Consider the following 22,314-nt stretch of genomic DNA (forward strand, 5'->3'; position numbering starts at 1 on the left):
AAAATTCATATGCAAATGTCTGCCTCATTATTTGAAAAACTGATATTTTTCCACTTGATTGTCGTATTGCCTATGAAATGATTATTTACAAATTGACAATTCCATAAATTGTGATAATTCCGTATTTAATTTTGGATTTTCATAAAAGTTCGTCTATTGATACTAGACTGTTATCATGTTAAATTTCAAGAATGTCCTTCATAACTTTTACCTTTTAGAAATTATTGCACAAAATGTTTAAAAGGCTACTTAGAGATATTTCAATGGAAGTGATTGTTATTAAATTGCTTCAAGTGAATTTATATTAATGTTTTCAATGATACTTCGCATATATGATATTGTTATTTTCTGATGTTTAAAGAGTTTCAGAGATAATTTGAGTATAAGTGGACCTACAGTGATCGTTAAGACCTATCTGGTTATGTCGGTAGGGACTATTTGGACTCATCCCGAACGTCGGTGATGTATAATCGGACCTGCAGGGATTGTTAGGACCTATGCGGTTACGCCAGTAGGGACTATTTGGACTCATCAGGGACGCCGGTGAGGCATGTTTCGACCTACATGGAATTTTTAGACCTATCTGCTAGGGGCTATTTAGACTTATCCGGTACGCCGGTGAAGTACGTTTGGACCTACAGGGGTTGTTTGGACCCATCAGGACAATAGTGGGGTATATAGGTGACCTACTTGAGACGCTAGTAGGGTATTTTGTCGAATCTTTTGAATTATGCATCTCTGTTAAAATGTTTGTATGCATTTCCATCATTTGGATTATGTTTAACTGTGGATTTATGAAAGTGCAATTGTTATCTATAAATGCTTTTGCTCGTAATTCTTCCTCATGTTGTTTTTTTTTTGGCATACATTCTTCAGAAAATGTTTATATCTTCGAACCATGATTATTTTTAGGACCATGATGATCACTTACTGAGTACCCAAACTCACCAAACTATGGTAAATATTTTTCAGGGTAATTGCAGTCTCATAGTTAAATGCATATCAGGACCAGCTTGTGAAGAAGATGCAGTCATGTCATAACTAAATTTTTCTTTGTAACTTTTGTTTAACTTCACCACTGTAAATTTTTTGTTCTATCAACAGATGTATACCTAGTCTTCATGTTGATACCAGTTGTGAGCAAACTTTGTACAATTTGTAATTAATCGAAAAATTTGTTTTGTTACAATATATATTAATAGGAATTTAAATTTTTCCTAGTATAAGAATAGTTTGTTGCACCTTGGGAATGTTAGAAATCTTGAGGCATGACAGCTTGTATCAGAAGGAATCATTCACCTGAAGATAATTCATACAAATGACAACTCTGCAGATATATTTACAAAGTCGGTCACTATGGAGAAGTTCATGCTTTGCTTGGACTTGCTTAATGTCTCTCATTGTTGAGAGTGAGGGAAGCACCTCATGGCAGTTGGGGGTGTAGCAGCATACCTTTGTGGACGTACAGGGATGAAGACATCTTCAAGATAGCTCGACAAAATCAAGCCAAGGTGGAGTTTGTTGAGGATTGATGTCTTGTATTATGAGGAAATAGATCTGTCAAGGTGGAGTCAAAAAGACTATTCTGGAGGGCCGTTAAAAGGCCGAAGGGCCGAAGGCCCATAGGGCTTGAGGCCTGGAGGAGTCGTCTTGACAGGTTAACTTGATGGACTCGGCCCCTGCGGAGGTTCGGGGACAGCAGACCCCGAAGAAAAATTCGGATATATTCGTATATGGGATTCGATATATCTAGGACTTGATATATATATATCCGTACAAGGGTATTTCAATAATTTATACCATCTATCTAAGACTCGATATATATTGTTGCGATTGGGGGTTCATCTAGGGTTAAGGGTTAAAGAAAAAATGCAGATCTCTTTATAATTAAATAAAAATAGAGAGGCATGAGGAAGAGAGCGTATTGTACTAACCCTATTTTCATTGCCAGTAAAGAAGCTCTAATCTCCGGTGGATGTAGGCACGTTGCCGGACCACGTATATCTTTGTGTTGTAGTTGGTTGTCTCTTTCTTTTGTGTTTGTTTTTTCTTTTTTGTTTTCGTGAATTGCTTTTCGTTTCTACAGAGTCTCAGGTCAGGTCCGGGTCCATTGGAAAATTGATTGATAGCGATCCTGTTGTCTTGATTTCACTAACATATAGTGTAGGGAATCCATATTCGTAGGTATCATTTCTCACCTTGACAGCAGCTTTTCCATAGGCATACAACAAAGTTTAGACTTCATTGCCAAATTTCCCGTTAGTGTCCAAGACAACACATCCTCAGAGATTCCCTACTCTCTCCGATAAATTTCCAATCAATTAGTTACTCCTCCATATCCCCTCATAAAACACTCAGCCATATTTAACAGAAGGTTTTACTGAAGAAGAAACCCCTTTTGAAGTCCTAATTTCCATGTCTCCACTGCAAATGTGCCTGCTAGCCCTTGCCTTACCTTTGCTTCTCCTCATATTGAAACTCATCAGAAGGCAATAGGGATGGAGGGATAACCTCCCTCCTGGTCCCTTGAATTTGCCTATGATCGGAAGCTTACACCGCCTTGGCAGTGCGCCACACTTGTTGCTCGCCGAGCTTGCCCGTCAACATGGCCCCATCATTTACGTCCGCCTCGGTGAGCTCCCAACCTGCGTGTTATCGTCCGCTGAGATGGCAAAAGAGGCACTCAAGATGCATGATGCCGCTCTCGCGAGCCGACGGACACTCTGTGCAACACAGCAACTGTTCTATGGGTCCACTGACATTGCATTCGCGCCCTATGGCCCTTATTGGAGGCAGGTGAGGATCATTTCCATGTTTTAATAGGTGATTTGGGTTCGAGCCGGATGAGAAAACGGATGGAAATATATGAGGCCTCGGGCATTGCTTTATGTTGAGACATTCCGTATTTAAGAAACCTTAAATTGTATAGGATCTAAACCAATATATAGAACTGCACCAATTTTGAAGTACAAACCAATATAGTCATTCTGAAATTTAAATCCTACAATCTGGACATGGAATTTTTTATTGGGATGGCGAATTGGATATGACCAAACCAGTACAAGGTAAATGTTGGTCCGGGCCCGGTCCGTCCCCCTACACCATAATGTTTTTGGTCAAGTTTAGCTAATACTTTTTTATTCCCCTAATTCCCCACACTACAAACCACTATTTAATTTTTTTTTATTTTTTTTTAAAAATATTTTTCTGACTTGAAATCACCGATCCACTTATTTAACATGGATTTGCGGGGTGGACGATCCACCTCCAATGATTCAGATTTTGAGAAAAGTGGCAAAACTGCCACATGTAACCTAAAAATACTGTTTTAAAAAAATGGATTGGTGACCTCGTTTGTCCATCAGGAAAACTATTTTGGATTGGCGGATCGATGTTCCAGATGTATGAATCGGCCAGATCAGCCGTATCCAGCTTTAAAAAAATATAAAAACATCACTAAAATTTCTTGAAAATCTAAAGCTTATAGTTTTCCAAAAAAAACAAAAAAAAATATTACATTACAGGTTTTCATTATTTTAACAAAAATACATAAATACTAAGAACACGTCCCATGTTAGAATGTTTATCCATTACACTCATTCTACAATCAAAATGAAATTTAAAATAAAATTAATTGCTAAAAATAGGCGTATCTAACTTTAAAAAAATTATTTTTTAGTTTTATAATCTATAATGCCATTTGCATTTGTAAATAGGTCTTACATACTCATTTCTTATTTTCTTTTTTTCTTGAAAATTGATTTATTGAAATAATTATTAATTTTAATTCTGATTTTTATTAATATTATATTTTTTTAGGAGTATCGTATTTAATGTATAGTTGGGGCAGAATCAGTTCCCAATCAGAGAGAGAGAAAGAGACGGGGCAGAGGGAGAGAGAATGAAAAATAAAAAATCCAATCCGAGAGACGGAGAGAGAGAGAGAGAGAATAAAACTAGAAGCACTGAATCCACGAGAAACTTGTGTGTGTGAAAAGCCGAATCTAATACAATCTCAAGAAATGAAGACGGGATATTGGATTGAAATAACCAACAATTTGATGCAAGTAAAATTAAATAAAAACAAGCATAACATAAAAGAAATATTGGATTGGTTAATGATTTGCAAATTTATTGTGGGGATCGCAAAATTGTTTCACCAATCCAATTATACTTTAAGCTTTTTTATGTTTTTCCTTATTTATCAAAAGATCTTTGTTTTCCCTGAAAAAAACGGATTGTGTCCCCTCTTCTATTTCTCTCTAAAATTTTACCATTTTTTTTTTTTGTCGAAAGGGGTAAATTTAGCGTATGAATTATTGAAAAAACGTTTGGTGAGGGGACCATCTTTTTGTCCTTCATTGTTAACACTCAAGAGAGAGAATTAATATTAAATAAGATCATCGTTGATTGCGGGTCGAAACTGCGGAGCAATTACGCTCTGTTTGTGGGGGACGCTTGGTAAAAAGTTTCAAAACAAAAAAATTATTTTGGAGGAAAAAGTTTATGAGGTGTCAACTGTAGAAGCACCTAAAAAACGTATTGAAAGACGATGTTTCATCAATAGAAAATTCTCCAATTGATTATCATGATCTTGATATACATGAATATGAAAGAAAAATTGAATTTCAAGTTTTAAAAATAGGTGCCTCTTATAATACATTATTTAGACTATCCATTTTCAAGATTTTCGAATGTTCATAAATCTACTAGATTTACAACATTTTCAAAGCTTTCAACTTTATTATAGGGGTGAAAAATAGACTTTTAGGTCATAATAAGAGTTTTGGCATTGAAAATACATCTTCTAATGAGATTTTGAGGTGCATCATATCGTGATTTGTCTAATGAGACCAATTACCTCTGATACAAAGTGGTTACAATTAATCATGACCATTGGATGTGAAATTGGGTGGCTGCATATATTTCATTGACTAAGCTCAAAGTTCAAAAGATTTTCTCGAACTTTGTGACACATTTAGATATCAAATTTCACATCGGATGGTTATAAGTAATTGTGACCTCCCTGTAGCAAAAGTAAATAGTCGCATTGTAGACCATCCCCCTTAAAAGGCACACCTATCCTACTATTTCTATAGTATTAGGTCCCTTTATTTTCTTGTGACATGTATCCTCTCTTAACCGTGGCTTAATATTGTAAGATAAGTATATCAAATTTTTTTTATATCTCTGACGTCCCTTATATATAAATAAGGAAAAATATTTCTATATCCCCTATTTTTAGATTTCATTTCTTGATAAACTCAAGGTTTCAAAAGATATTTTCCAACCCTTTGCCACTTTAAACCTATTTTTTAATCTAAACAAATGTGAGAAAGACATAATCTTTTTAAACCCAATCATCTCTCTTTACTTATATACCCCAAATTTCTCTCTTTTTCTCTCTTCATGCCTCTCTCATTATTTCTCTCCTCCATATTTTTCCAAACACCTCCCTCTCTCTCTCTCTTCCGGATAACCTCTCACTTCTATGAAGCCCGTCACTCTCTATAAAAATTTAGGAGGATGACTTTTAAAAAAAGCTCGTCTTTTTAGATTTGTTGGACCTAAAAAAAAAGGTTTAAATTAGCTCTGAGGATTAGAAGAAATAAAATCTACAATTTTTATGCTTTAAGATATCTTTTAAAACCTTGAAGCTATTGTGAAATGAAACCTAAAAATAAAAGTATGAAGATATTTTCCCTATAACTAAATCCGAATCCATTTATAACAGTTGCATTTTTTTCATGAAAGTAAATTGAGTGGGTTAAAGTTGTTTACAATGGTTGCTTTTGAAGAAGCATTCGCTAATATTATCCTTACTTTAGTTCTTTACTAAATTTTCTACATTTTTTCTCTACACGTACAAATTGTTGCCGATGGTATGTATAACGACACGGCCTTTATGGTACCCTTTTACATGCCTTGGTGTTTTATTATTGAAAAGGTTTTCTTGGTCTAAAGGTAATATGAAAAGATTACCTAGGAGATCTAGAATCTGTGAATAAGATCCTTCACTTAAATACCTCCTCAACTATGCTCAAAATGTGCCAATTTATTGTTTGGAATCTTCAACTAGCGGTGTTATTTTAGAAATTTCTCTCATAATACATCTATTTTATTGAGAAAATATCCCACTTGTTCCTGATTCCAAACCCTAAGCATGCGATTTTTTTGAGAAAAACACATGTTCTTGGTTTGGATCACGAAACAATTTGAGATAATTTTATCATTTAGGTCAGAGTACCTAAATCAAGTGAAATGATATAAATCATCTTTTACGGAAGTAAAAAACTTGAACACATAATAGTATTTATGCCATCTGGCTTGAGCCATCTAAAAACGATAATTACTTGATACATCCACCTTGTATAGGATTCTATATATTGAAGTACATCTTTTCAGATAAAATAAAAGAGGGAAGGCCTTGCATTAAATGGTCTTTTTAATGTAATAATTTAGTTGAATCGATAACTGCAATGGTTTTCTAAGCTAAGATTAACATTTTACTCTTTTTTTAGAGTGATTTATGTACGGTCCCTATAATTTTTTCTAAAATACAAAATACTCCACTTTCAACCCACTTTTTTTATTATTTCCAAAATTGCTCCTCAGTATAAAGATAGCATCCTCAATATGAATTTTACTTTTTTTTTTTTCTTTTAGTTTTTTGTTTATAGGGCATTACCTCAAGCATTAGGGCAGTGCCCTACAAACAAAAAACCTAAAATAAAATAAAAATAAAAATTCAGTGCAAGAATGTCCACGGATCGAAAGGTAATTTTGAAAAAAAAAAGGCGAGTTGATCGACTTTCTTTGTAATTTCTACCAATAAATGAAGCATTTCGGTCTATACGTAAATTGCTCTTTCTTTTAAGAGAATTCGAAAATCAAACTAGTGCTCGTCTTTCATTTGAGTAATGGTTTTCTCCCTATAAATGAAGCATTTCGGTCGATACATAAATTGCTCTTTCTTTTAAGAGAATTCGAAAATCAAACTAGTGCTTGTCTTTCATTTGAGTAATGGTTTTCTCCCTATAAATGAAGCATTTCGGTCGGTACGTAAATTGCCCTTTCTTTTAAGAGAATTCGAAAATCAAACTAGTGCACGTCTTTCATTTGAGTAATGGTTTTTTCCCTATAAATGAAGCATTTCGGTCGATACGTAAATTGCTCTTTTTTTTAAGAGAATTCGAAAATCAAACTAGTGCTCGTCTTTCATTTGAGTAATGGTTTTCTCCCCAAGTGAGAAAGATATGCATCCTGGAGCTATTCAGCACAAAGAGGGTGCAATCCTTCAGATCCATGAGAGAACAAGAAGCAGCACATTTGGTGAGCTCAATACGTTCATCATGCAGGGTGGGCGAAGTCGACCTCACCAAATATGCCGTGTTGCATTAGGGAAGAACTACTGCGAAGGTGGGGAGTATGAGAGGGAGTTCAAGCGGATGTTAGAAGAGTAACAAGTACTGTTAGGAGGTTTTAGTTTGGGAGATTTTTTCCCCTATTTAGAAGGATGGTTGAATTTGATCACGGGAATGGCATCGAGGATGAAGAAGACTTTCAAGGATTTTGATCGATTTTTTGATCAAGTGATCGAGGATCACCGCAGGAAATCGAAGGTTGGTGAGAACGATGTGAAGGATCATTTTATCTCAAGTACGAAGAGTTCACAACAACCTTTATTAATATGTGAAATCTAACCGTCTTGAATGCATAATAAAGTTCAAAAAAAATTTTTTGTGCATAACGAACTTGATTAGTAAGACACCTCTAGCCACCCAACTTTACATTTAGCAGCTGGAAATCATTATAACCTCATATTACAAAAGTTAAATGTTGTCCTTTTGTACTGCTCATTACTTTAATTGAGTGATATGTTCCTTAGAAATCAATTGCAATTAAGCCTCTTAGCGCACTATTCAAGTACTGCAGCGGTAGTGAGAGAGAGCAGGCATACCAAAGGGTCACATTCCATAACATCACTCTTTGCATTCCTCTAAGACGTTGCTCCACTAAATCAATATGATATAGAGTCTCCGCACTCAATCTTGATCATTGTGGACTTTTCCAAGATTCAATCTATATTTGTGGTCCTCATGTACTCCGAAGACAAGTTCACCAAACCCCACTTTTGCCTTTTTCTTTTTTTTCTTTTTTTTTTTCTTGACGTCATTTAATCTTTGATTTTTTTGATAGAACACTGGAGTGCATAAAACATTGTTTGAATTTTATAATTTAATAAGAAAGAGAATCATGATAAAATTTTTAGGGTGAGTATGATTTACTACGTTGCACAAGCAAACAATATAAAAAAATTTTAAAAACTAAAAATAAGAAAAATACCCCTAAATACTTCAAAGGTATATTGTTATTTATTTTTGTCAATTGTTTATATTTTTAAGAGTGATTTACGTATGGGCGTTAAATTTTTTTCTAAAATAAAAATGCTCCTGGAGGTGGAAATTACAAAGGTCTTTCAACTTTTTTTTTTTTTTTTTTTTCAAAATTGCCCCTTGGCCCAAGGATATTCTTGGACCGAATTTTAATTTTCTTTAAAAAAAATTTCGTAACAACCTTTTCTTTTTTCGTTTTTTCTTTTTCAAAATTGCCCCTCGGCCCAAGGAAATTCTTGGACCGAATTTTAATTTTTTTTTAATTTTTTTTTAATTTTTTTCGTTAGTAGGGCACTACTTTTAAATTTAAGGCACTGCCCTACTAACAACAACACTAAAAAAAATTAAAATTACTGAGGATTCCATCCTTCGATCAAAGGATAATTTTGAAAAAAATAAAAAAAAGGTACATTGACCCACCTTCGTTGTAATTTCTCACTATAAATTTGAACACAAACTAATGTACTATAAAAATTGTAAAATTAAATGCATGGACATACACTTAATTGTCTGATCAAGAATCAGACAATTGAGAGCAAAACGTATTTTAACACAAGAAAAACATTAGTTCTTTTTAGATCAGACAACGAGAAAACACAATCACATATCTTTTACATGTGTGTAAAACCACATAAAAAGTTTACCCACCCCCTTGTTGCTATGTCTCTAGAGAGGCCTTTTGCCAATGACTCAAAGCTTGTTGGTAGTTGGACAAACGAGTGGTTAACCTCCAAACCATGCATCAATTCATTTTCTAACGTTACTTGATCAGTTTGGTTTTTTAAATTGCAATCAATCGAATTGGAAGCATTGCAGATTAATTCTTTAATAATATACAAATTTCACTGTTTGGTGAAAATCAAGATGCTCCTTGAATATGATATTTTATTGAAAGAAACCGCCACTGATTTTACTAGAATAAAAAATGCTTTAAAAGGAATGCCTTTTTTAGTTCTCTTATAATATTAGCGTTTTTTTTTTTTGTTCTTTATTTTTTCTGATAGTTCAGCCACAAGAATCATACTTCCAGTTGTGGTTTGTGTGAGCGTAGGATATGTATCATGATATCAGAGCCATAGACTCCAAGCTCTGCTGGGTTGTCATGATTGCTTTGGCAAATTGGTGTCTTAATTGTGATTTGTTCTTCGCACATCGAAATAGTGGAAATTGTTTTTCATTTATTAATGAATAGCGATATAAGTTCCAATGAACTGAAGTAGAGGAAACCAATAGATGAAGGAGATATTTCAAGATTTTGGATCACTCTTGCATGCCTTTTCACGGTTACAGCTTAGAACAGGCTCTAGTTACAATTTACGAAATATAGTTTGATATTGCTAATCATAAAGTGTTTGATCTTTTCTTTTTATAGAGATGAGATGCATAGCTGAGCTTTCCTTATTTATGCATGAATAAATATGTAGGATTTCGGCCTGATCTTGATTGTAATTCTGTTTGACTTTTAAAAATGAAACCAACGCCTAGTTCAGAATTACCCTACCCCCCATCCCTCCCCCATAACCAACAAAAAAAAAAAAAGAGAAAACAAAACAAAAGTGACAATGTAATCAATGGCTTAATCATCTTTCACGATCTTTGCTTTTTTAACAAATTTATACGATTGTAATTGTAAGCTAAATCAATCATGTTTTTTTTTTTTTCCTTTTAAGACTACAAAATTGAAATTGTTTCTATTACCTATCTCTATGTTATGTAATATATTGACTTCATCTTTCAATAAAATGTTTTGCAGCGTTGGAATTTGCATACCAACCAACAATAGTGGTTATTTTTTAATAGCAATTTACGAAATGAATCATTATCTTTAATATCTCTATCTATGTGTTCTTTGATACAATATTCATTGGCTTTCTAGGACATGTTTGCCACCGGTACAGACACAACATTCATAACCCTCGACTGGGGCATGACAGAGCTCATTAGGAATCCAAGGGCAATGAAGAAAGCCCAAGACCACATTAGGAGCAAAATTGGACACAAAGAACAAATCGAGGAGAGCGATTTGCAAGAACTAGATTATTTAAGAGCTGTAGTAAAAGAGATCTTTCGGTTACACCCAGCTGCCCCGGTGTTGCTTCCTCATTTATCCATGGAAGATGTGAAGATAGGTGAGTACAATATTCCCGCAAAAATCCAATTCTTTGTCAATGTCTGGGCAATCGGAAGAAATCCCAAATCTTGGGATAACCCTGAAGAGTTTTGCCCTGAGCGATTTATGAATAGTTTGATTGATTTTAAGGGCCAAGACTATGAGTTGTTACCATTTGGTGTTGGTCGTCAGAGTTGCCCTGCCATTACATTTGGGGCAGCCACAGTGGAGCTTGCCTTTGCTAATCTCCTCTACCACTTCAACTGGGAGCTACCCCCCGGGGTGAGACCAGAAGAATTCGACTTGACAGAAGTACTTGGTATAACAATGCATAGGAAAGAACACTTAGTTGTCGTTGCCAAACCATATAACTGATCGATGAGCATAACTTCTGTTTTTCAGTTGTGATGTGCCTATTGAAGTTTTATTGATGGTCAGGGGGTAACAAGTGCAAATTGTGCGGACCATACTGCCATCCATTTGCTGGGGAAGGATAATTAGGAACAGAGTCACATTCGTTGGAGCATGTTATTAGAGGTTAGGTAAAGGAACATAGTTCCTTTCAGATTTCCCGTTGGATTTCTGTAAACTTTTCATGCTTGGGTATCTTGGAATTCATGTGTGATATAATATTCAAATAGCTATATGTGCTGTTATTTAAGTGTACAGTACCTAGCTCCATGGAAGACTTCAAACTTCAATATGTTATGGCTTTTGTGTAATTATTAGACTCCCATATATAAAAGAGCCCCTTTCAAAATTTCCTTTTTAATCTTGATTCCTATTTAAGTCCCTTAGATTTATCTTTGGAAGATATTCTCAATTACATTTTATTTGAAATATCCAACCTGTTCTGCTTTATATTCTCGTTTCTCTTCATGACACAAAGTCTCCAATTCTATGGAAGTCCTTCCATCCACAAGGAGCAAGCCATCGGAAAAATTACCACCAAAGAATAATCTCTAGATTATGAATATTCCTTGACTCTAATGACAAAACGACATGAGTTTGGCTTTATAAAAGGTGCTTTTTCTGTGTGAAACTTGATTAAAGGCCATGCGAGTGAGAAAATTCATGCATGGTCGGCGAAAAGACAATTCCAAGCAAAGATGTTTTAACTTCAAACCTATGATCGGAAACTCATCCATAATGCTCTATATGAAACCATGTCACTCAAACACAACGCTCGAACGATTTTGAACCGAAATCCTAAACGGAAATGAATGTGAACAACACTTGGTCCTAAGGGGGCGAAGCACAATAATCTGACATTTTGCTCTGGCCCTCAACACCCTAAGCAAGGGGCCGTGCGCACAAAAGTCACAATATAATAGTTTTCAAATACCAGATTCTACAAAATACTCAATCCACTTATCTCCTTGTTACACATATATTCTTCAATCATTATTGGCAAGAAATCCAAGGTCTGCATACCCATATATGTTCGGTTCTTGAAATTTTCGCCCCTCTTATTCAAGATGCATTGAACTTCTTTCAATGCTAAAATAGGATGGATAAATAATTACGCATTTCATAACATGGTCTACGAACTTTGTTTTCCATGTGAGGGAAATTTTGCCGTTCAAGTGGCACACTGTTGGATTTGGTGCTATCCAAAATCACCTCTATAAAGAAATATCATTTTATGTGGGATTGAGATTAAGATTGATAGTGGTACGTTTCTTAAAAAAAATAGAAATCCAAAAAGATTAGGACTCTTTGATATATCTCTTGGTTTTGAAATATATGTGACATCTATAAGAAGGTTCTTATTTTGTATGGATTCATAACTTATATATATATATATATATATATATATATATATATATATGGGAATTGTGGTTCCTCTCTAGAGAGGTAGGCAGAGCCTCCTGTGCATAAGATCCAATTTTATCTAAGAGAAAAGAGCTTCCGATAGAGAGAAACATTATGATTGTACCTCATAATGATTGAGAGGCTTGTTTCTTGTAGAAAAACGGTTTTCATTGAGATTTTAGGTTGTTTTCCCTTTTAGTTAGAGAAAAAATCAGTTTCACTTTGCTCTCACATCTCTATCTGGTGTTGTTGGTAATGGTTGTTAGATGTAAAGGGAAGGAATGGCGAGTGGTTTAAAAGGGTTTGCTCGACTGGGTTTTGTTGAGGGTTATAGTGGTAACTCTATGTTTCAAAATCTTTAATATAACTTTCATTGGTATAGTGGATTTCAGTTTGATGTGCCTATAGCCTTTCTTAGGGTGAACCACGTAAGTCTTTGTATTCTTATAATATGTGTTTCATGTTTTATTTCTCGTACTTTATTTACCAAAAATCGACCAGTTAGGTTTAGAGCTTTTGCACACAATACACACCATCTTCGAAATGCAAGCTTACTCTCTAATAATAAATAAAATGGAATTTTTGTATATATTTCATTTGTTCTTTATTATCGTTGTATATTTGTGTATGGATAGTTTGATCTACACTAAATATATATTACATATAAACCCTTTTAGGGTTTCATTACTATTTATGAGAATTGGCCACATATTCTATTTTTCTCTATGTCTCTCTCTCTTTCATCTTTGTTTTCTCGAAATCTACCATGGTATTAGAGCACTAAATATCAAATTATTTCTTTGCCTGCTACTGCTCATGCAAATTATTCATTAGTTCATTCATTGTTGATAATAGATTATTATATTCTTTTGTGAAGGTAAGTTAATGGATTAATTTTTGGTGTTATTTTCTCAAACTTGACAGTAAAGAGAGATATCTATTTGTTTCAACTCTAGAGAGCGAAAGTTCATCATTTGTTTGTTCTTTTGCTCTTGCTTTTTTTTATCCGTTTTTTCTCTCGACTTCCTTTCTTTTGTTTTTTTTCTTTTGATATACTTTTATCCTTTTTTTTTGCAACATTACGTAAGCCTTTTATTTGCTTCCTCCAACACCCTTTCTTTCATGATCCATCTTATTATTGTGCATCTAAACCTCAATATTAGCACATGGCTATGAATGAGGAAATTGCAGCTTTAGAGGCTAACCACATTTGGGATTTAGTTTCACTGCCCCCTAACAAATATTCTATTGGTAGTAAATGGATTTATAAGGTTAAGTTATGGGCTGATGGCATCCTTGACTAGCACAAAGCACAGTTAGTTGTACAAGGTTATGCCCAAGAATATGACATTGATTATGAATAAACTTTTGCTCATGTTCCTAAGATGACCACAATTCGTACTCTTTTTGCACTAGCTTCAATTCGTGACGGGCCTATGAAGCAGATGGATGTTAAAAATGCTTTTTCTTAATGGAGAACTTTAAGATAAAGTTTATATGTGCCAACCACCTGGTTTGCTACTCTAAATGCATCAATGGTATGTCGACTTCGTAAGGCCATTTATATTCTTAAACTAACTCCTCGTGCATGGTTTGAGTATTTTACGGATGTTATTCTTGTATCTGGTTTCATGTTTATTCATACCACAAAGCATATCATTTGTATTATCTTTCTATATGTTAATAATAGTCTCATTTCTGGATATGATTTTACTTCCATCAATGATGTGAAGCTACGATTGCAAAAAAAATTTCAAATGAAGGATCTTGGGGAAGTATCTTACTTCCTTAGCCTTGAAATCACTCGTTCTAAACGTAGTATTTATATCTATCAATAGAAGTATGCAGTTGATCTTACTTCCAGTGCCCGTTTGACTGACATGAAGGTTGTGGATACACCTATGGAGCTCAATGTTAAATTTTTTGTGCATATTGGAGATCCTCTTCCTAGGCCTATAATGTATCACAAACTCGTAGGCTCCCTCATCTATTTCACTATGACATGCCTAGATAATGTATATGTAGTCTATGTTGTGAGCCAATTTGTTTCAGATCCTCGGCAACCACATCTATCAGCGGTTGACTTAATATTATGCTATGTTCGAGGCACTTTCAATCGTAGGTTATTTTTTACCTCCACGTCCACTTTAGATCTTAGTGCATATACTGATGCAGATTGGACAAGTGCTCCAGATACTTGCCACTCTCCTATACGATATTGTGTACTTCTTAGATCTTCTTTAATAACATGGAAGAACAAAAAACAAGATATTGTCTCCAAGTCAAGTACTGAAGCTGAGTATCATGCTATGTCCGCTATTGCTAGTGAGATTATTTGGGTTTGTGCTTTTCTCAATGACTTCGGTATCACTACTTCAGATCCTACACCTTTACAAGCAGATAATCAAAGTACGATTAAAATTGTATCTAATCTAATCTTTCATGAGAGGACAAAGCATATTAATGTAGATTGCCATTATGTTCGTGACCGCTACCTTGATGTCACATTATCTCTCCCTAATGTTTCTTCTACTACCAAACGACTGATATTTTGACTAATCAATTACTCAAAAAAGCCATGATTTTCTTGTTGATAAGTTAGTGCTTTCCTCATGTCTGCATCAACTTGAGGAGTGGTAATAATAAATAAAATTTTATTTTTGTATATATTTCTTTTGTCATTTATTATCGTTGTATATTTGTGTAGGGATAGTTTGGTCTGCACTAAATATATATTGTATATAGACGCTTTTACGGTTTTATTCTTGTTTATAAGCATTGGCCATACATTCTATTTATGTTTGACTCTCTCTTTCATCTTTGTTTTCTCGAAATCTATCACTTTCTTCAAAATACAGGCACTCTTTCTTTCCTGAGTATCTTGGGCATAAGAGCTAAATTGCATCTTACCAAGAAAAACACATAGATATGCTAGCTTGTTTGGGTTTCTTGGACAAATTTCAGAATTTCTAATCCTCGATCATCTAAACCAATTTGTACAACTAATGCAGCACCTAAGGGATAAGTAGTGTCACTATTAAACTGGAAAAGAAACAGAAAATGTTACCAATTATCACCGGTGCTACTATGAAGTGTTTCATTGAGTTGCCACAAGGAACAAAGGGTTTTTCATATGCACAGCAAGCCCTAATTTTGTGTAAATTATGAAGATCTCTCCTACCATTTCGTTTTTGGCCGAGAATTTGACCGACAGGAAGAGGAAATATTTCAATAAATATTACAAGCTATATACGAACACTTTTTATGATATAGCTTAATATAAGTCTGTTAAAGCTTTATACTATAGTCATGGGTAGCTTATATAATAGCTAGCAAAATTTCTTACAAATGAATGCCAAAGCGTTTGTATATATGTTACTAACAAGTTTTAGTACTATATCAGGGAGGTGTTAGAGATTACTGAAAACCAGGATAATATATAAGTGATTCGCTCTACCACTTCATGTGTCTAGCTTATAAGTTTTAGCCTCACATTGGAGAGGTATAAGAATTTATTGGGCGGCAAGGCAATACAAATATAGTTTACTCTATGCATAAGGTTCGCTGATTGCACATAAAAAAATGAAAAATAAAAAGTTAATAAAAAACAAAAAACTGGGAACTGGGAACTGGACGATTCAGCTTAAGTCCAATCCCCCAGTTCTCTAATGAAAAATGCTAGATGCATAAGAACTTGGCCAATCCTGGTTCCCATTGGAAACCGGCCCAGTCATCACTAGTTCCATACTGAGATCAACTGATTTCTAACCGCTGGTCTGTCAAACATTGACCAAACTCCATGTTACAAATATAATCCTTAATAATGTGCTTTTGTGGCAGTTTTTAGTTTTTACCCTCCAACTTCGGTTTACTTATCCTCCAACTTTGGTTATTCAGATTACATTAAGTCATGCCTCACTCAATTAGCCATTCTGTATTCCAAGCTCATGGGTGCGCACCAATGCTTGCAATTATAGAGGGATTTTCTGTACATGACCATTGGAGGGCTCTTCAGAGCTTGTAGTCATAGGTAGAGATTTCAACCATGGTTTGAAGGGACCTTTCTCTGATCTCTCTAATTGCTAATCTCTCTCCACCTCCAAACCAACAGGTTCAAAGGCACATTCCCTGAGTTTGGACTTTCTCTAGCTGAGAAAGTTTGAGCAACAACATATTTACAGGGCCATCCCCTTTTGTTGTGTTATAATCGTGGTCTCATAGACCTTGACATTGGATTCGATAGGTTTCGTGGGGTTTTGTTTGATAACTACCTATTTCTTTACATGGTCTACGAACTAAGTTTTGCATGTGACGGAAATGATGCCATCCAATTGGCATACTTTCTATGAAATGCGATCACTCTCTTCGTCCTTGCTGTGTACAGCCTAAGAACTAACTCACAGCTTACTTCAATTGGAAAAAAAGAAAGAGAGATACATTTGCTTGTTGGATTATTTGGGAAAAATTTCAAGGGTTCGAACCCTGGAGGTGAACCTAAGTGAAAATTAGCATTACTAAAGAATTGGAAAAGAACACAGAAAATGTTACCAATCGCCACACTGTTAACATGAAGTTCTTGGCAGAGTAGCCACTAGTAACAAAGGGGTTTTCTTATGCACAGTGAGCCCTGAATCTTCTGTCATGTCTAGATCCTTATGATTCATTCCATCAGGCAATGCCCAATCAAAACAAAGCAAGAGATTGGCCAATGCAAGTTCGATAACACTTGCAGCAAAGGAAATTCCAGGGCATCCCCTTCGGCCTGCCCCAAATGGTATCAGCGCAAAATCTTGGCCCTTGTAATCAATATCACTACCTATAAACCTTTCGGGTCTAAACACTTCAGGGTCTACCCAATAGTCTGGGTGCCTCCCAATTGCCCAAGCATTCACCAAAACTCTGGTCTTTGAAGGGATAAAGTAGCCTTCTATGTCGCAATCCTCTACCGATTCATGAGGAACCAATAATGGAGTTGGAGGGTGCAATCGCAAGATCTCCTTCACCACTGCTTTCAGGTAATGGAGCTGGTGTAACTCTCTCTCTTCTATCATGTTTGTGTTATTACTTTTAGCTATGCTGCGAACTTCGTCTTTGGCTTTTTTCATTGCCAATTGGTTCTTCATCAGCACAGACATTCCCCATACTAGTGTTGTTGCAGTGGTATCTGTCCCAGCTGCAAACATATCCTGCAAACATTTACAATTCAGTGTTCAGCTTATAGCGACTAATTAACAATGTCGACCAATGTGGCTGCCATTAAAGGTGCTTGCGGTATATATATGTATAGATCACACTTTTCTGGTAATTGCTTTTCTGGTCATATCATACTTAATGACTCAAAACAAAGAATATGTGGTGACATATCATACTTTTCTGGTCATTGCTAAATTTTAATGTTAGATGACCTTTGCCAGATGTACAGAAGGGGAAGTTCAAAACCTAACTTTGGCTGAAATCAATAGTTTTTCCTTTTTTTCTTCTTTTTTTTGATAAGTTAATAGCGACAACGGAGGGTGGGGCTTACGTTGAGGCATCAGCCCCCTGAACCATCGACACCCGAAGCCCATTACCCATGCTAGTCAATCATAATTTGGTAAATATATTCTTCATTTTTGTTAGTTGAGGATTAGGATTTCAAACATGCAGCAAAAATACCAAATATATTTATATATAATTGAATAATTGGAAAATGTTAATAATTACTTATTTTTTAGTTGTACCAGATTTCAATATTAAAACTACTTGGAGAAAATTTTAAAAAAATAAAATTCCAAGAACCAGTGCAGAATTTTTATTGCTGGATAGGTTTTAGCAAACTATTGAAATTTTGACTGGTTGATAAGTAAAGCATACATAGAATACAGAACAAATTGAGAGAAAGAGCGAGAGAGAGAGAGAGAGAGAGAGAGAGAGAGGAATTGTGAAATGCCCTCACTCCCAGAGGAGGAGTTAGAGAATTTCAGAAAACAGTGAAATATGTTCAATATGTTACTTACCATAACAACAGCTTTGATGTTATCTGTAGAGAGGGTGAAATCAGGGTTGCCCTCTTTCTGGAGCTGCAGCAGTACATCCACCAAGTCCTTCTCCTCCTTCCCATGAGTAGGAAGAAGGTGCTCAGCGATTACTTTCTCAAGGAATGAATCCCTATGCCTGAAGCTTTTCTTCAACCTCCTTTGAAACCCTGTCAAATATTTCACCCACTCCAATGATGGAAAGAAATCCCCCACAAAGAAGCCACCAATCAACGACCTGGAAGACTCAAATATCTCCCTCAACTCCGGCTCCTCCTCCCAATAACTCTTCCCAAGTGCTACTCTGCAGACCACATTGTTACTGAGAGAAAGAAACGCCTCTGTCAAATTGACCGGAGCTTTAGCTTTGGACGATACAAAGATCGAGTCGACGAGGCCCTCCACTTCCTCTTTTCGCACAAACCCGAACGACTGGACCCTCTTCGAGCTGAAGAGCTCCAGGATGCAAATCTTCCTCACGTGGCGCCAATATGATCCATATGGTGCAAAGGCAACATTTGTGCTGCCGTAGGTGAGGTAGTTGGTGGCCACAAGGATGGGCCTGCTACAAAAGGCATGGTCATAAGTCTTCATGATGAGCTCGGCCATCTTAGGAGAGGAGGCTACCAGAGTGGGGACTCGGCCCAATTTAAGGTGCATGAGCGGTCCATAGATCTTGGCAAGATGGGCTAGAGAGCGATGCGGCAGGGAACCAAGTTGGTGGAGGCTACCGATGATGGGGAGGCCCAAAGGAAAGGGTGGTCGCTTCTTTTCGCTGCCTGACTGCTTGTTGCGGCAGAGATAGAGGAGTAAGAGGACTAGAGTGGAGAGGAGAGGGATAATCAAAGTAGTTAACATAGGTTGCTGACCATGTAAGAGGCCATGAGTGAGAAGGAAAGAAGAGAGAGAGTTTCCATAGCTGATTGTGAGTTCCCTGCAAGGTTCATGGAAGCCTGGTTTTTGGGATGATTGGTAGAAAAGAGTAGGAGCTGGGGCTTAGTGTGTTTCTGGGATGCTTAGCCTTCGATTGCAATTCACTAACATACAGTGACAGAGCACAAGCACCTCTGTTATTTCTTATTCTCTCTAAGTAATTGAGAAATGGGAATATTAAAGTATGCCCTGAAATAATGGAAAATGTTGAGTTGATCTTTGAGGACCTCTACTTCCTCTGTTCTCTTTTGTATAGTTTTCCTGGAACTCAAACCTGTGGAAGGAGAATCAAGGTGTAGGAGTTGGATAAGGACTACCAGGAAATTGATGTCAATTCACTAGTGAGTGGTTGAGATATATATCATTTCCTTTTAGGAAATTATAAATTACACGAGGTGGGCTCTGCACCATGCATGTCAGGTACCAACAGTGGAAACCAGTGTTAGAAAACCCAGAATGGCAAGGCCAACCGGCTATCTACCAAACGGGTCTAGGAATCGTGGATCCGGATGGGCAATCTGGCCTAAGGACTACCATTAAAAAATAGAAAATTTGAGAAATAACTTATTAAAAAAGAAAACGGTAGGGCTGGATAGGCAATTTCTATCATGCGGGTTCTTACCTGAAATCTCCCGGTTCCCAATGTATTAAAAAAAGTTAACTTACCCTTATGAAAATCAATCCGGGATCAAGCGAGTGGAATTGACATTGGTATTTTTAAAACATATTTACCGAAACCAAGTGGCTATTGGGTGCTTTTGGCATACCATAAACCATACAAAAGATTGTAGGGTGCCCTATGGAAGCATCCATCTGTTTTTCACTTATTAATATTACTCTGCTAAGATTCATTCTCTCTAGTTCTACTTCCCCGGTCATACTATTGGGATTGCTCCTCTCTCTCCCTAACCTCAAATCAAAAGCCTTTATCAAAGTGTTGCTTTCCAAATCTCACTTGTAGAAAGTGGTGTGGTGAAATAATTGAAACGCATCACCAAAATAATTGAAAGAGGGCATCCCATAAGGATACGGGCTCCTGCTAACTCTTGTCCCATTTCATTTCAAAAAACATAGTTGTCATGTTTTTTGTACCAAAAATAATGCATCTTGCAACACATTTTTTAGACCGTCCATTTTCAAGATTTTCATATATTTACTTGATTTTAACCGGTTTTGGAGTTCAAAATTTTATAATTAAATATGAAAATACATTTTAAAATAATCCTAATGCTTGTTTACACCAACAATACATATTATGATAAACCTTAATTGGATTGTTTAAGGTTGCAAGCTTATAGAAACCACACCCTCTGTGTAATGCATACGTTAACCTGCAATTTTTTTAGATCTCCTGGTCATTGATCCCAATTCCATACAAAACTACACGATCATACAGATCAGCTTTTACAATGTGAGACCCCTAAAACTCAATACCTCAGTATGATCAATACAATATTTTGCGCACAAGTTTCATATTTATTAAGTAAGGTTTTCATGGTTCTTGGTTGGAAATCTTATTGTTCTTTTTTTTTTCCTTTATCTTGAATGAGATACGTCAGGTTTTTCTTATTCTTTTAGAATTATCTAGAGTTAATTTTTGTGATTTTCATAATGGAAAATGTTGTCAAATGGTGTTGGAGAAGTTCGAAAGTTAGAATGCTGTCCCCTTTGATTTAAATTTGTGCCGAGTCTTTTGAGATATGCCTATATGTGATTGTCTTATCCGTCCTTTAGATATCATAGGTTTTAAATTAAAAAAAAGTTTATATAAGTGTGAGGTTTTAAACAATCAAATTAGCAGAGTGTCAATTTTCAAGATTTTCCAATTTGCATAGATAGATTTTTTGAAGCTTTTACACTATTTTTTTGAGGACTTTAAATTTTATGATCAAAGGCCACTAAATATTTGCAGTGTAGTTTGGAATGAACAGAGTATACAACAGTAAGTCATTCTACTTCTTTGAACAGAGTAATGCCTACGAATCACACATCGATGAGATCATCTATTTCCTCCAACAAAGTCATGCAGATCAAAATCTGCTGGCTACAAATATTAATTTTATTTTTAGAGTTTGAGTAGAGTTTTTTATTTTTATCTATTAGGATTAATAATTAACATTAGGTTTTTTAGATTTAGTTTGATAAGTTCGTTAATTTTAGTCCATCATTAATTTGAAATAATCTATTTGTTTTAGTTTTAGATATAAGTCTCTAGGAAATGGTTGACCCTAGTGATTTAAAACTCGGCGCGTCGAAACGAACTCACCCCGTTCGACACGGGAATCGGCACCCCGTGTCGATTCCTCTAAAAAGCATAGACTCGCCCGGTTTTGAACAATAAATCGTTTGAATGATGTCACATATCGGAGTATGACATCACAAATCGTTGGAAGGACATCACATATCGGAGTATGACATTCGGTTATAAATGGTCACATATTGAAGTATGACATTCAGTTATAAATGGTCACATATCGGAGTATGACATTCAGTTATAAATGTCACATATCGGAGTATGACATCGCAAATCGTTGGAATGACGTCACATCGGAGTATGACATTCGGTTATAAATGGTCACATATCGAAGTATGACATTCGGTTATAAATGGTCACATATCGGAGTATGACATTCGGTTATAAATGGTCACATATCGGAGTATGACATTCGGTTATAAATGGTCACATATTGGAGTTTGACATTCGGTTATAAATGGTCAGTTATAAATGGCCGAGTCACTGGATGAGGGCATTTTTGTAATTTTAAAATAATCATTTTACAAGGAATGCCATGTGTACATCATGCTACATCACGTCGTTCACTTTTTTTAACACACTAATGAGTAAGGTATTGAGGAGGTATTTTATTTCTCTGAAACTTCTTTTACTTCTTCGATATGGGATTCGAACACGGTCATAAAACATTGAGATGTTAATTCAATATACTATTATTATGAAAAGCATTATACTTTGAGACGTGGTGCAATAGATTATCACCTATAATTTCATCTTGGATGTCTCAAGTTTGAACTTGGGCTTTTTTTTTAT

General features: G+C 35.6%; 2 protein-coding genes across 2 annotated transcripts; one reads left to right on the plus strand and one right to left on the minus strand.

Moving 5' to 3' along the window:
* The first annotated feature begins 2,209 nt into the window (after positions 1–2,209).
* On the plus strand, positions 2,210–11,266 carry LOC148778903 (cytochrome P450 71AP13-like). The gene is made up of 5 exons (XM_088857187.1): positions 2,210–2,796; positions 3,820–3,826; positions 7,247–7,395; positions 7,467–7,622; positions 10,273–11,266. The coding sequence occupies exons 1-5, from the start codon at positions 2,539–2,541 to the stop codon at positions 10,879–10,881; spliced, it is 1,179 nt and encodes a 392-aa protein (XP_088713313.1). The 5' UTR covers positions 2,210–2,538; the 3' UTR covers positions 10,882–11,266.
* A 5,544-nt stretch (positions 11,267–16,810) lies between these two features.
* LOC18431191 (cytochrome P450 71AP13) lies at positions 16,811–19,521 on the minus strand. Its single transcript, XM_088857186.1, has 2 exons — positions 18,318–19,521; positions 16,811–17,507 (listed from the first exon to the last, which is right to left on the minus strand). The coding sequence occupies exons 1-2, from the start codon at positions 19,191–19,193 to the stop codon at positions 16,884–16,886; spliced, it is 1,500 nt and encodes a 499-aa protein (XP_088713312.1). The 5' UTR covers positions 19,194–19,521; the 3' UTR covers positions 16,811–16,883.
* Between the last annotated feature and the right edge of the window lie 2,793 nt (positions 19,522–22,314).

Source organism: Amborella trichopoda, unplaced genomic scaffold (genome assembly GCF_054954075.1).
Source record: "Amborella trichopoda isolate Santa Cruz 75 unplaced genomic scaffold, AtrichopodaSantaCruz75HAP2 v2.0 scaffold_242, whole genome shotgun sequence".
Lineage (NCBI taxonomy): Eukaryota > Viridiplantae > Streptophyta > Magnoliopsida > Amborellales > Amborellaceae > Amborella > Amborella trichopoda.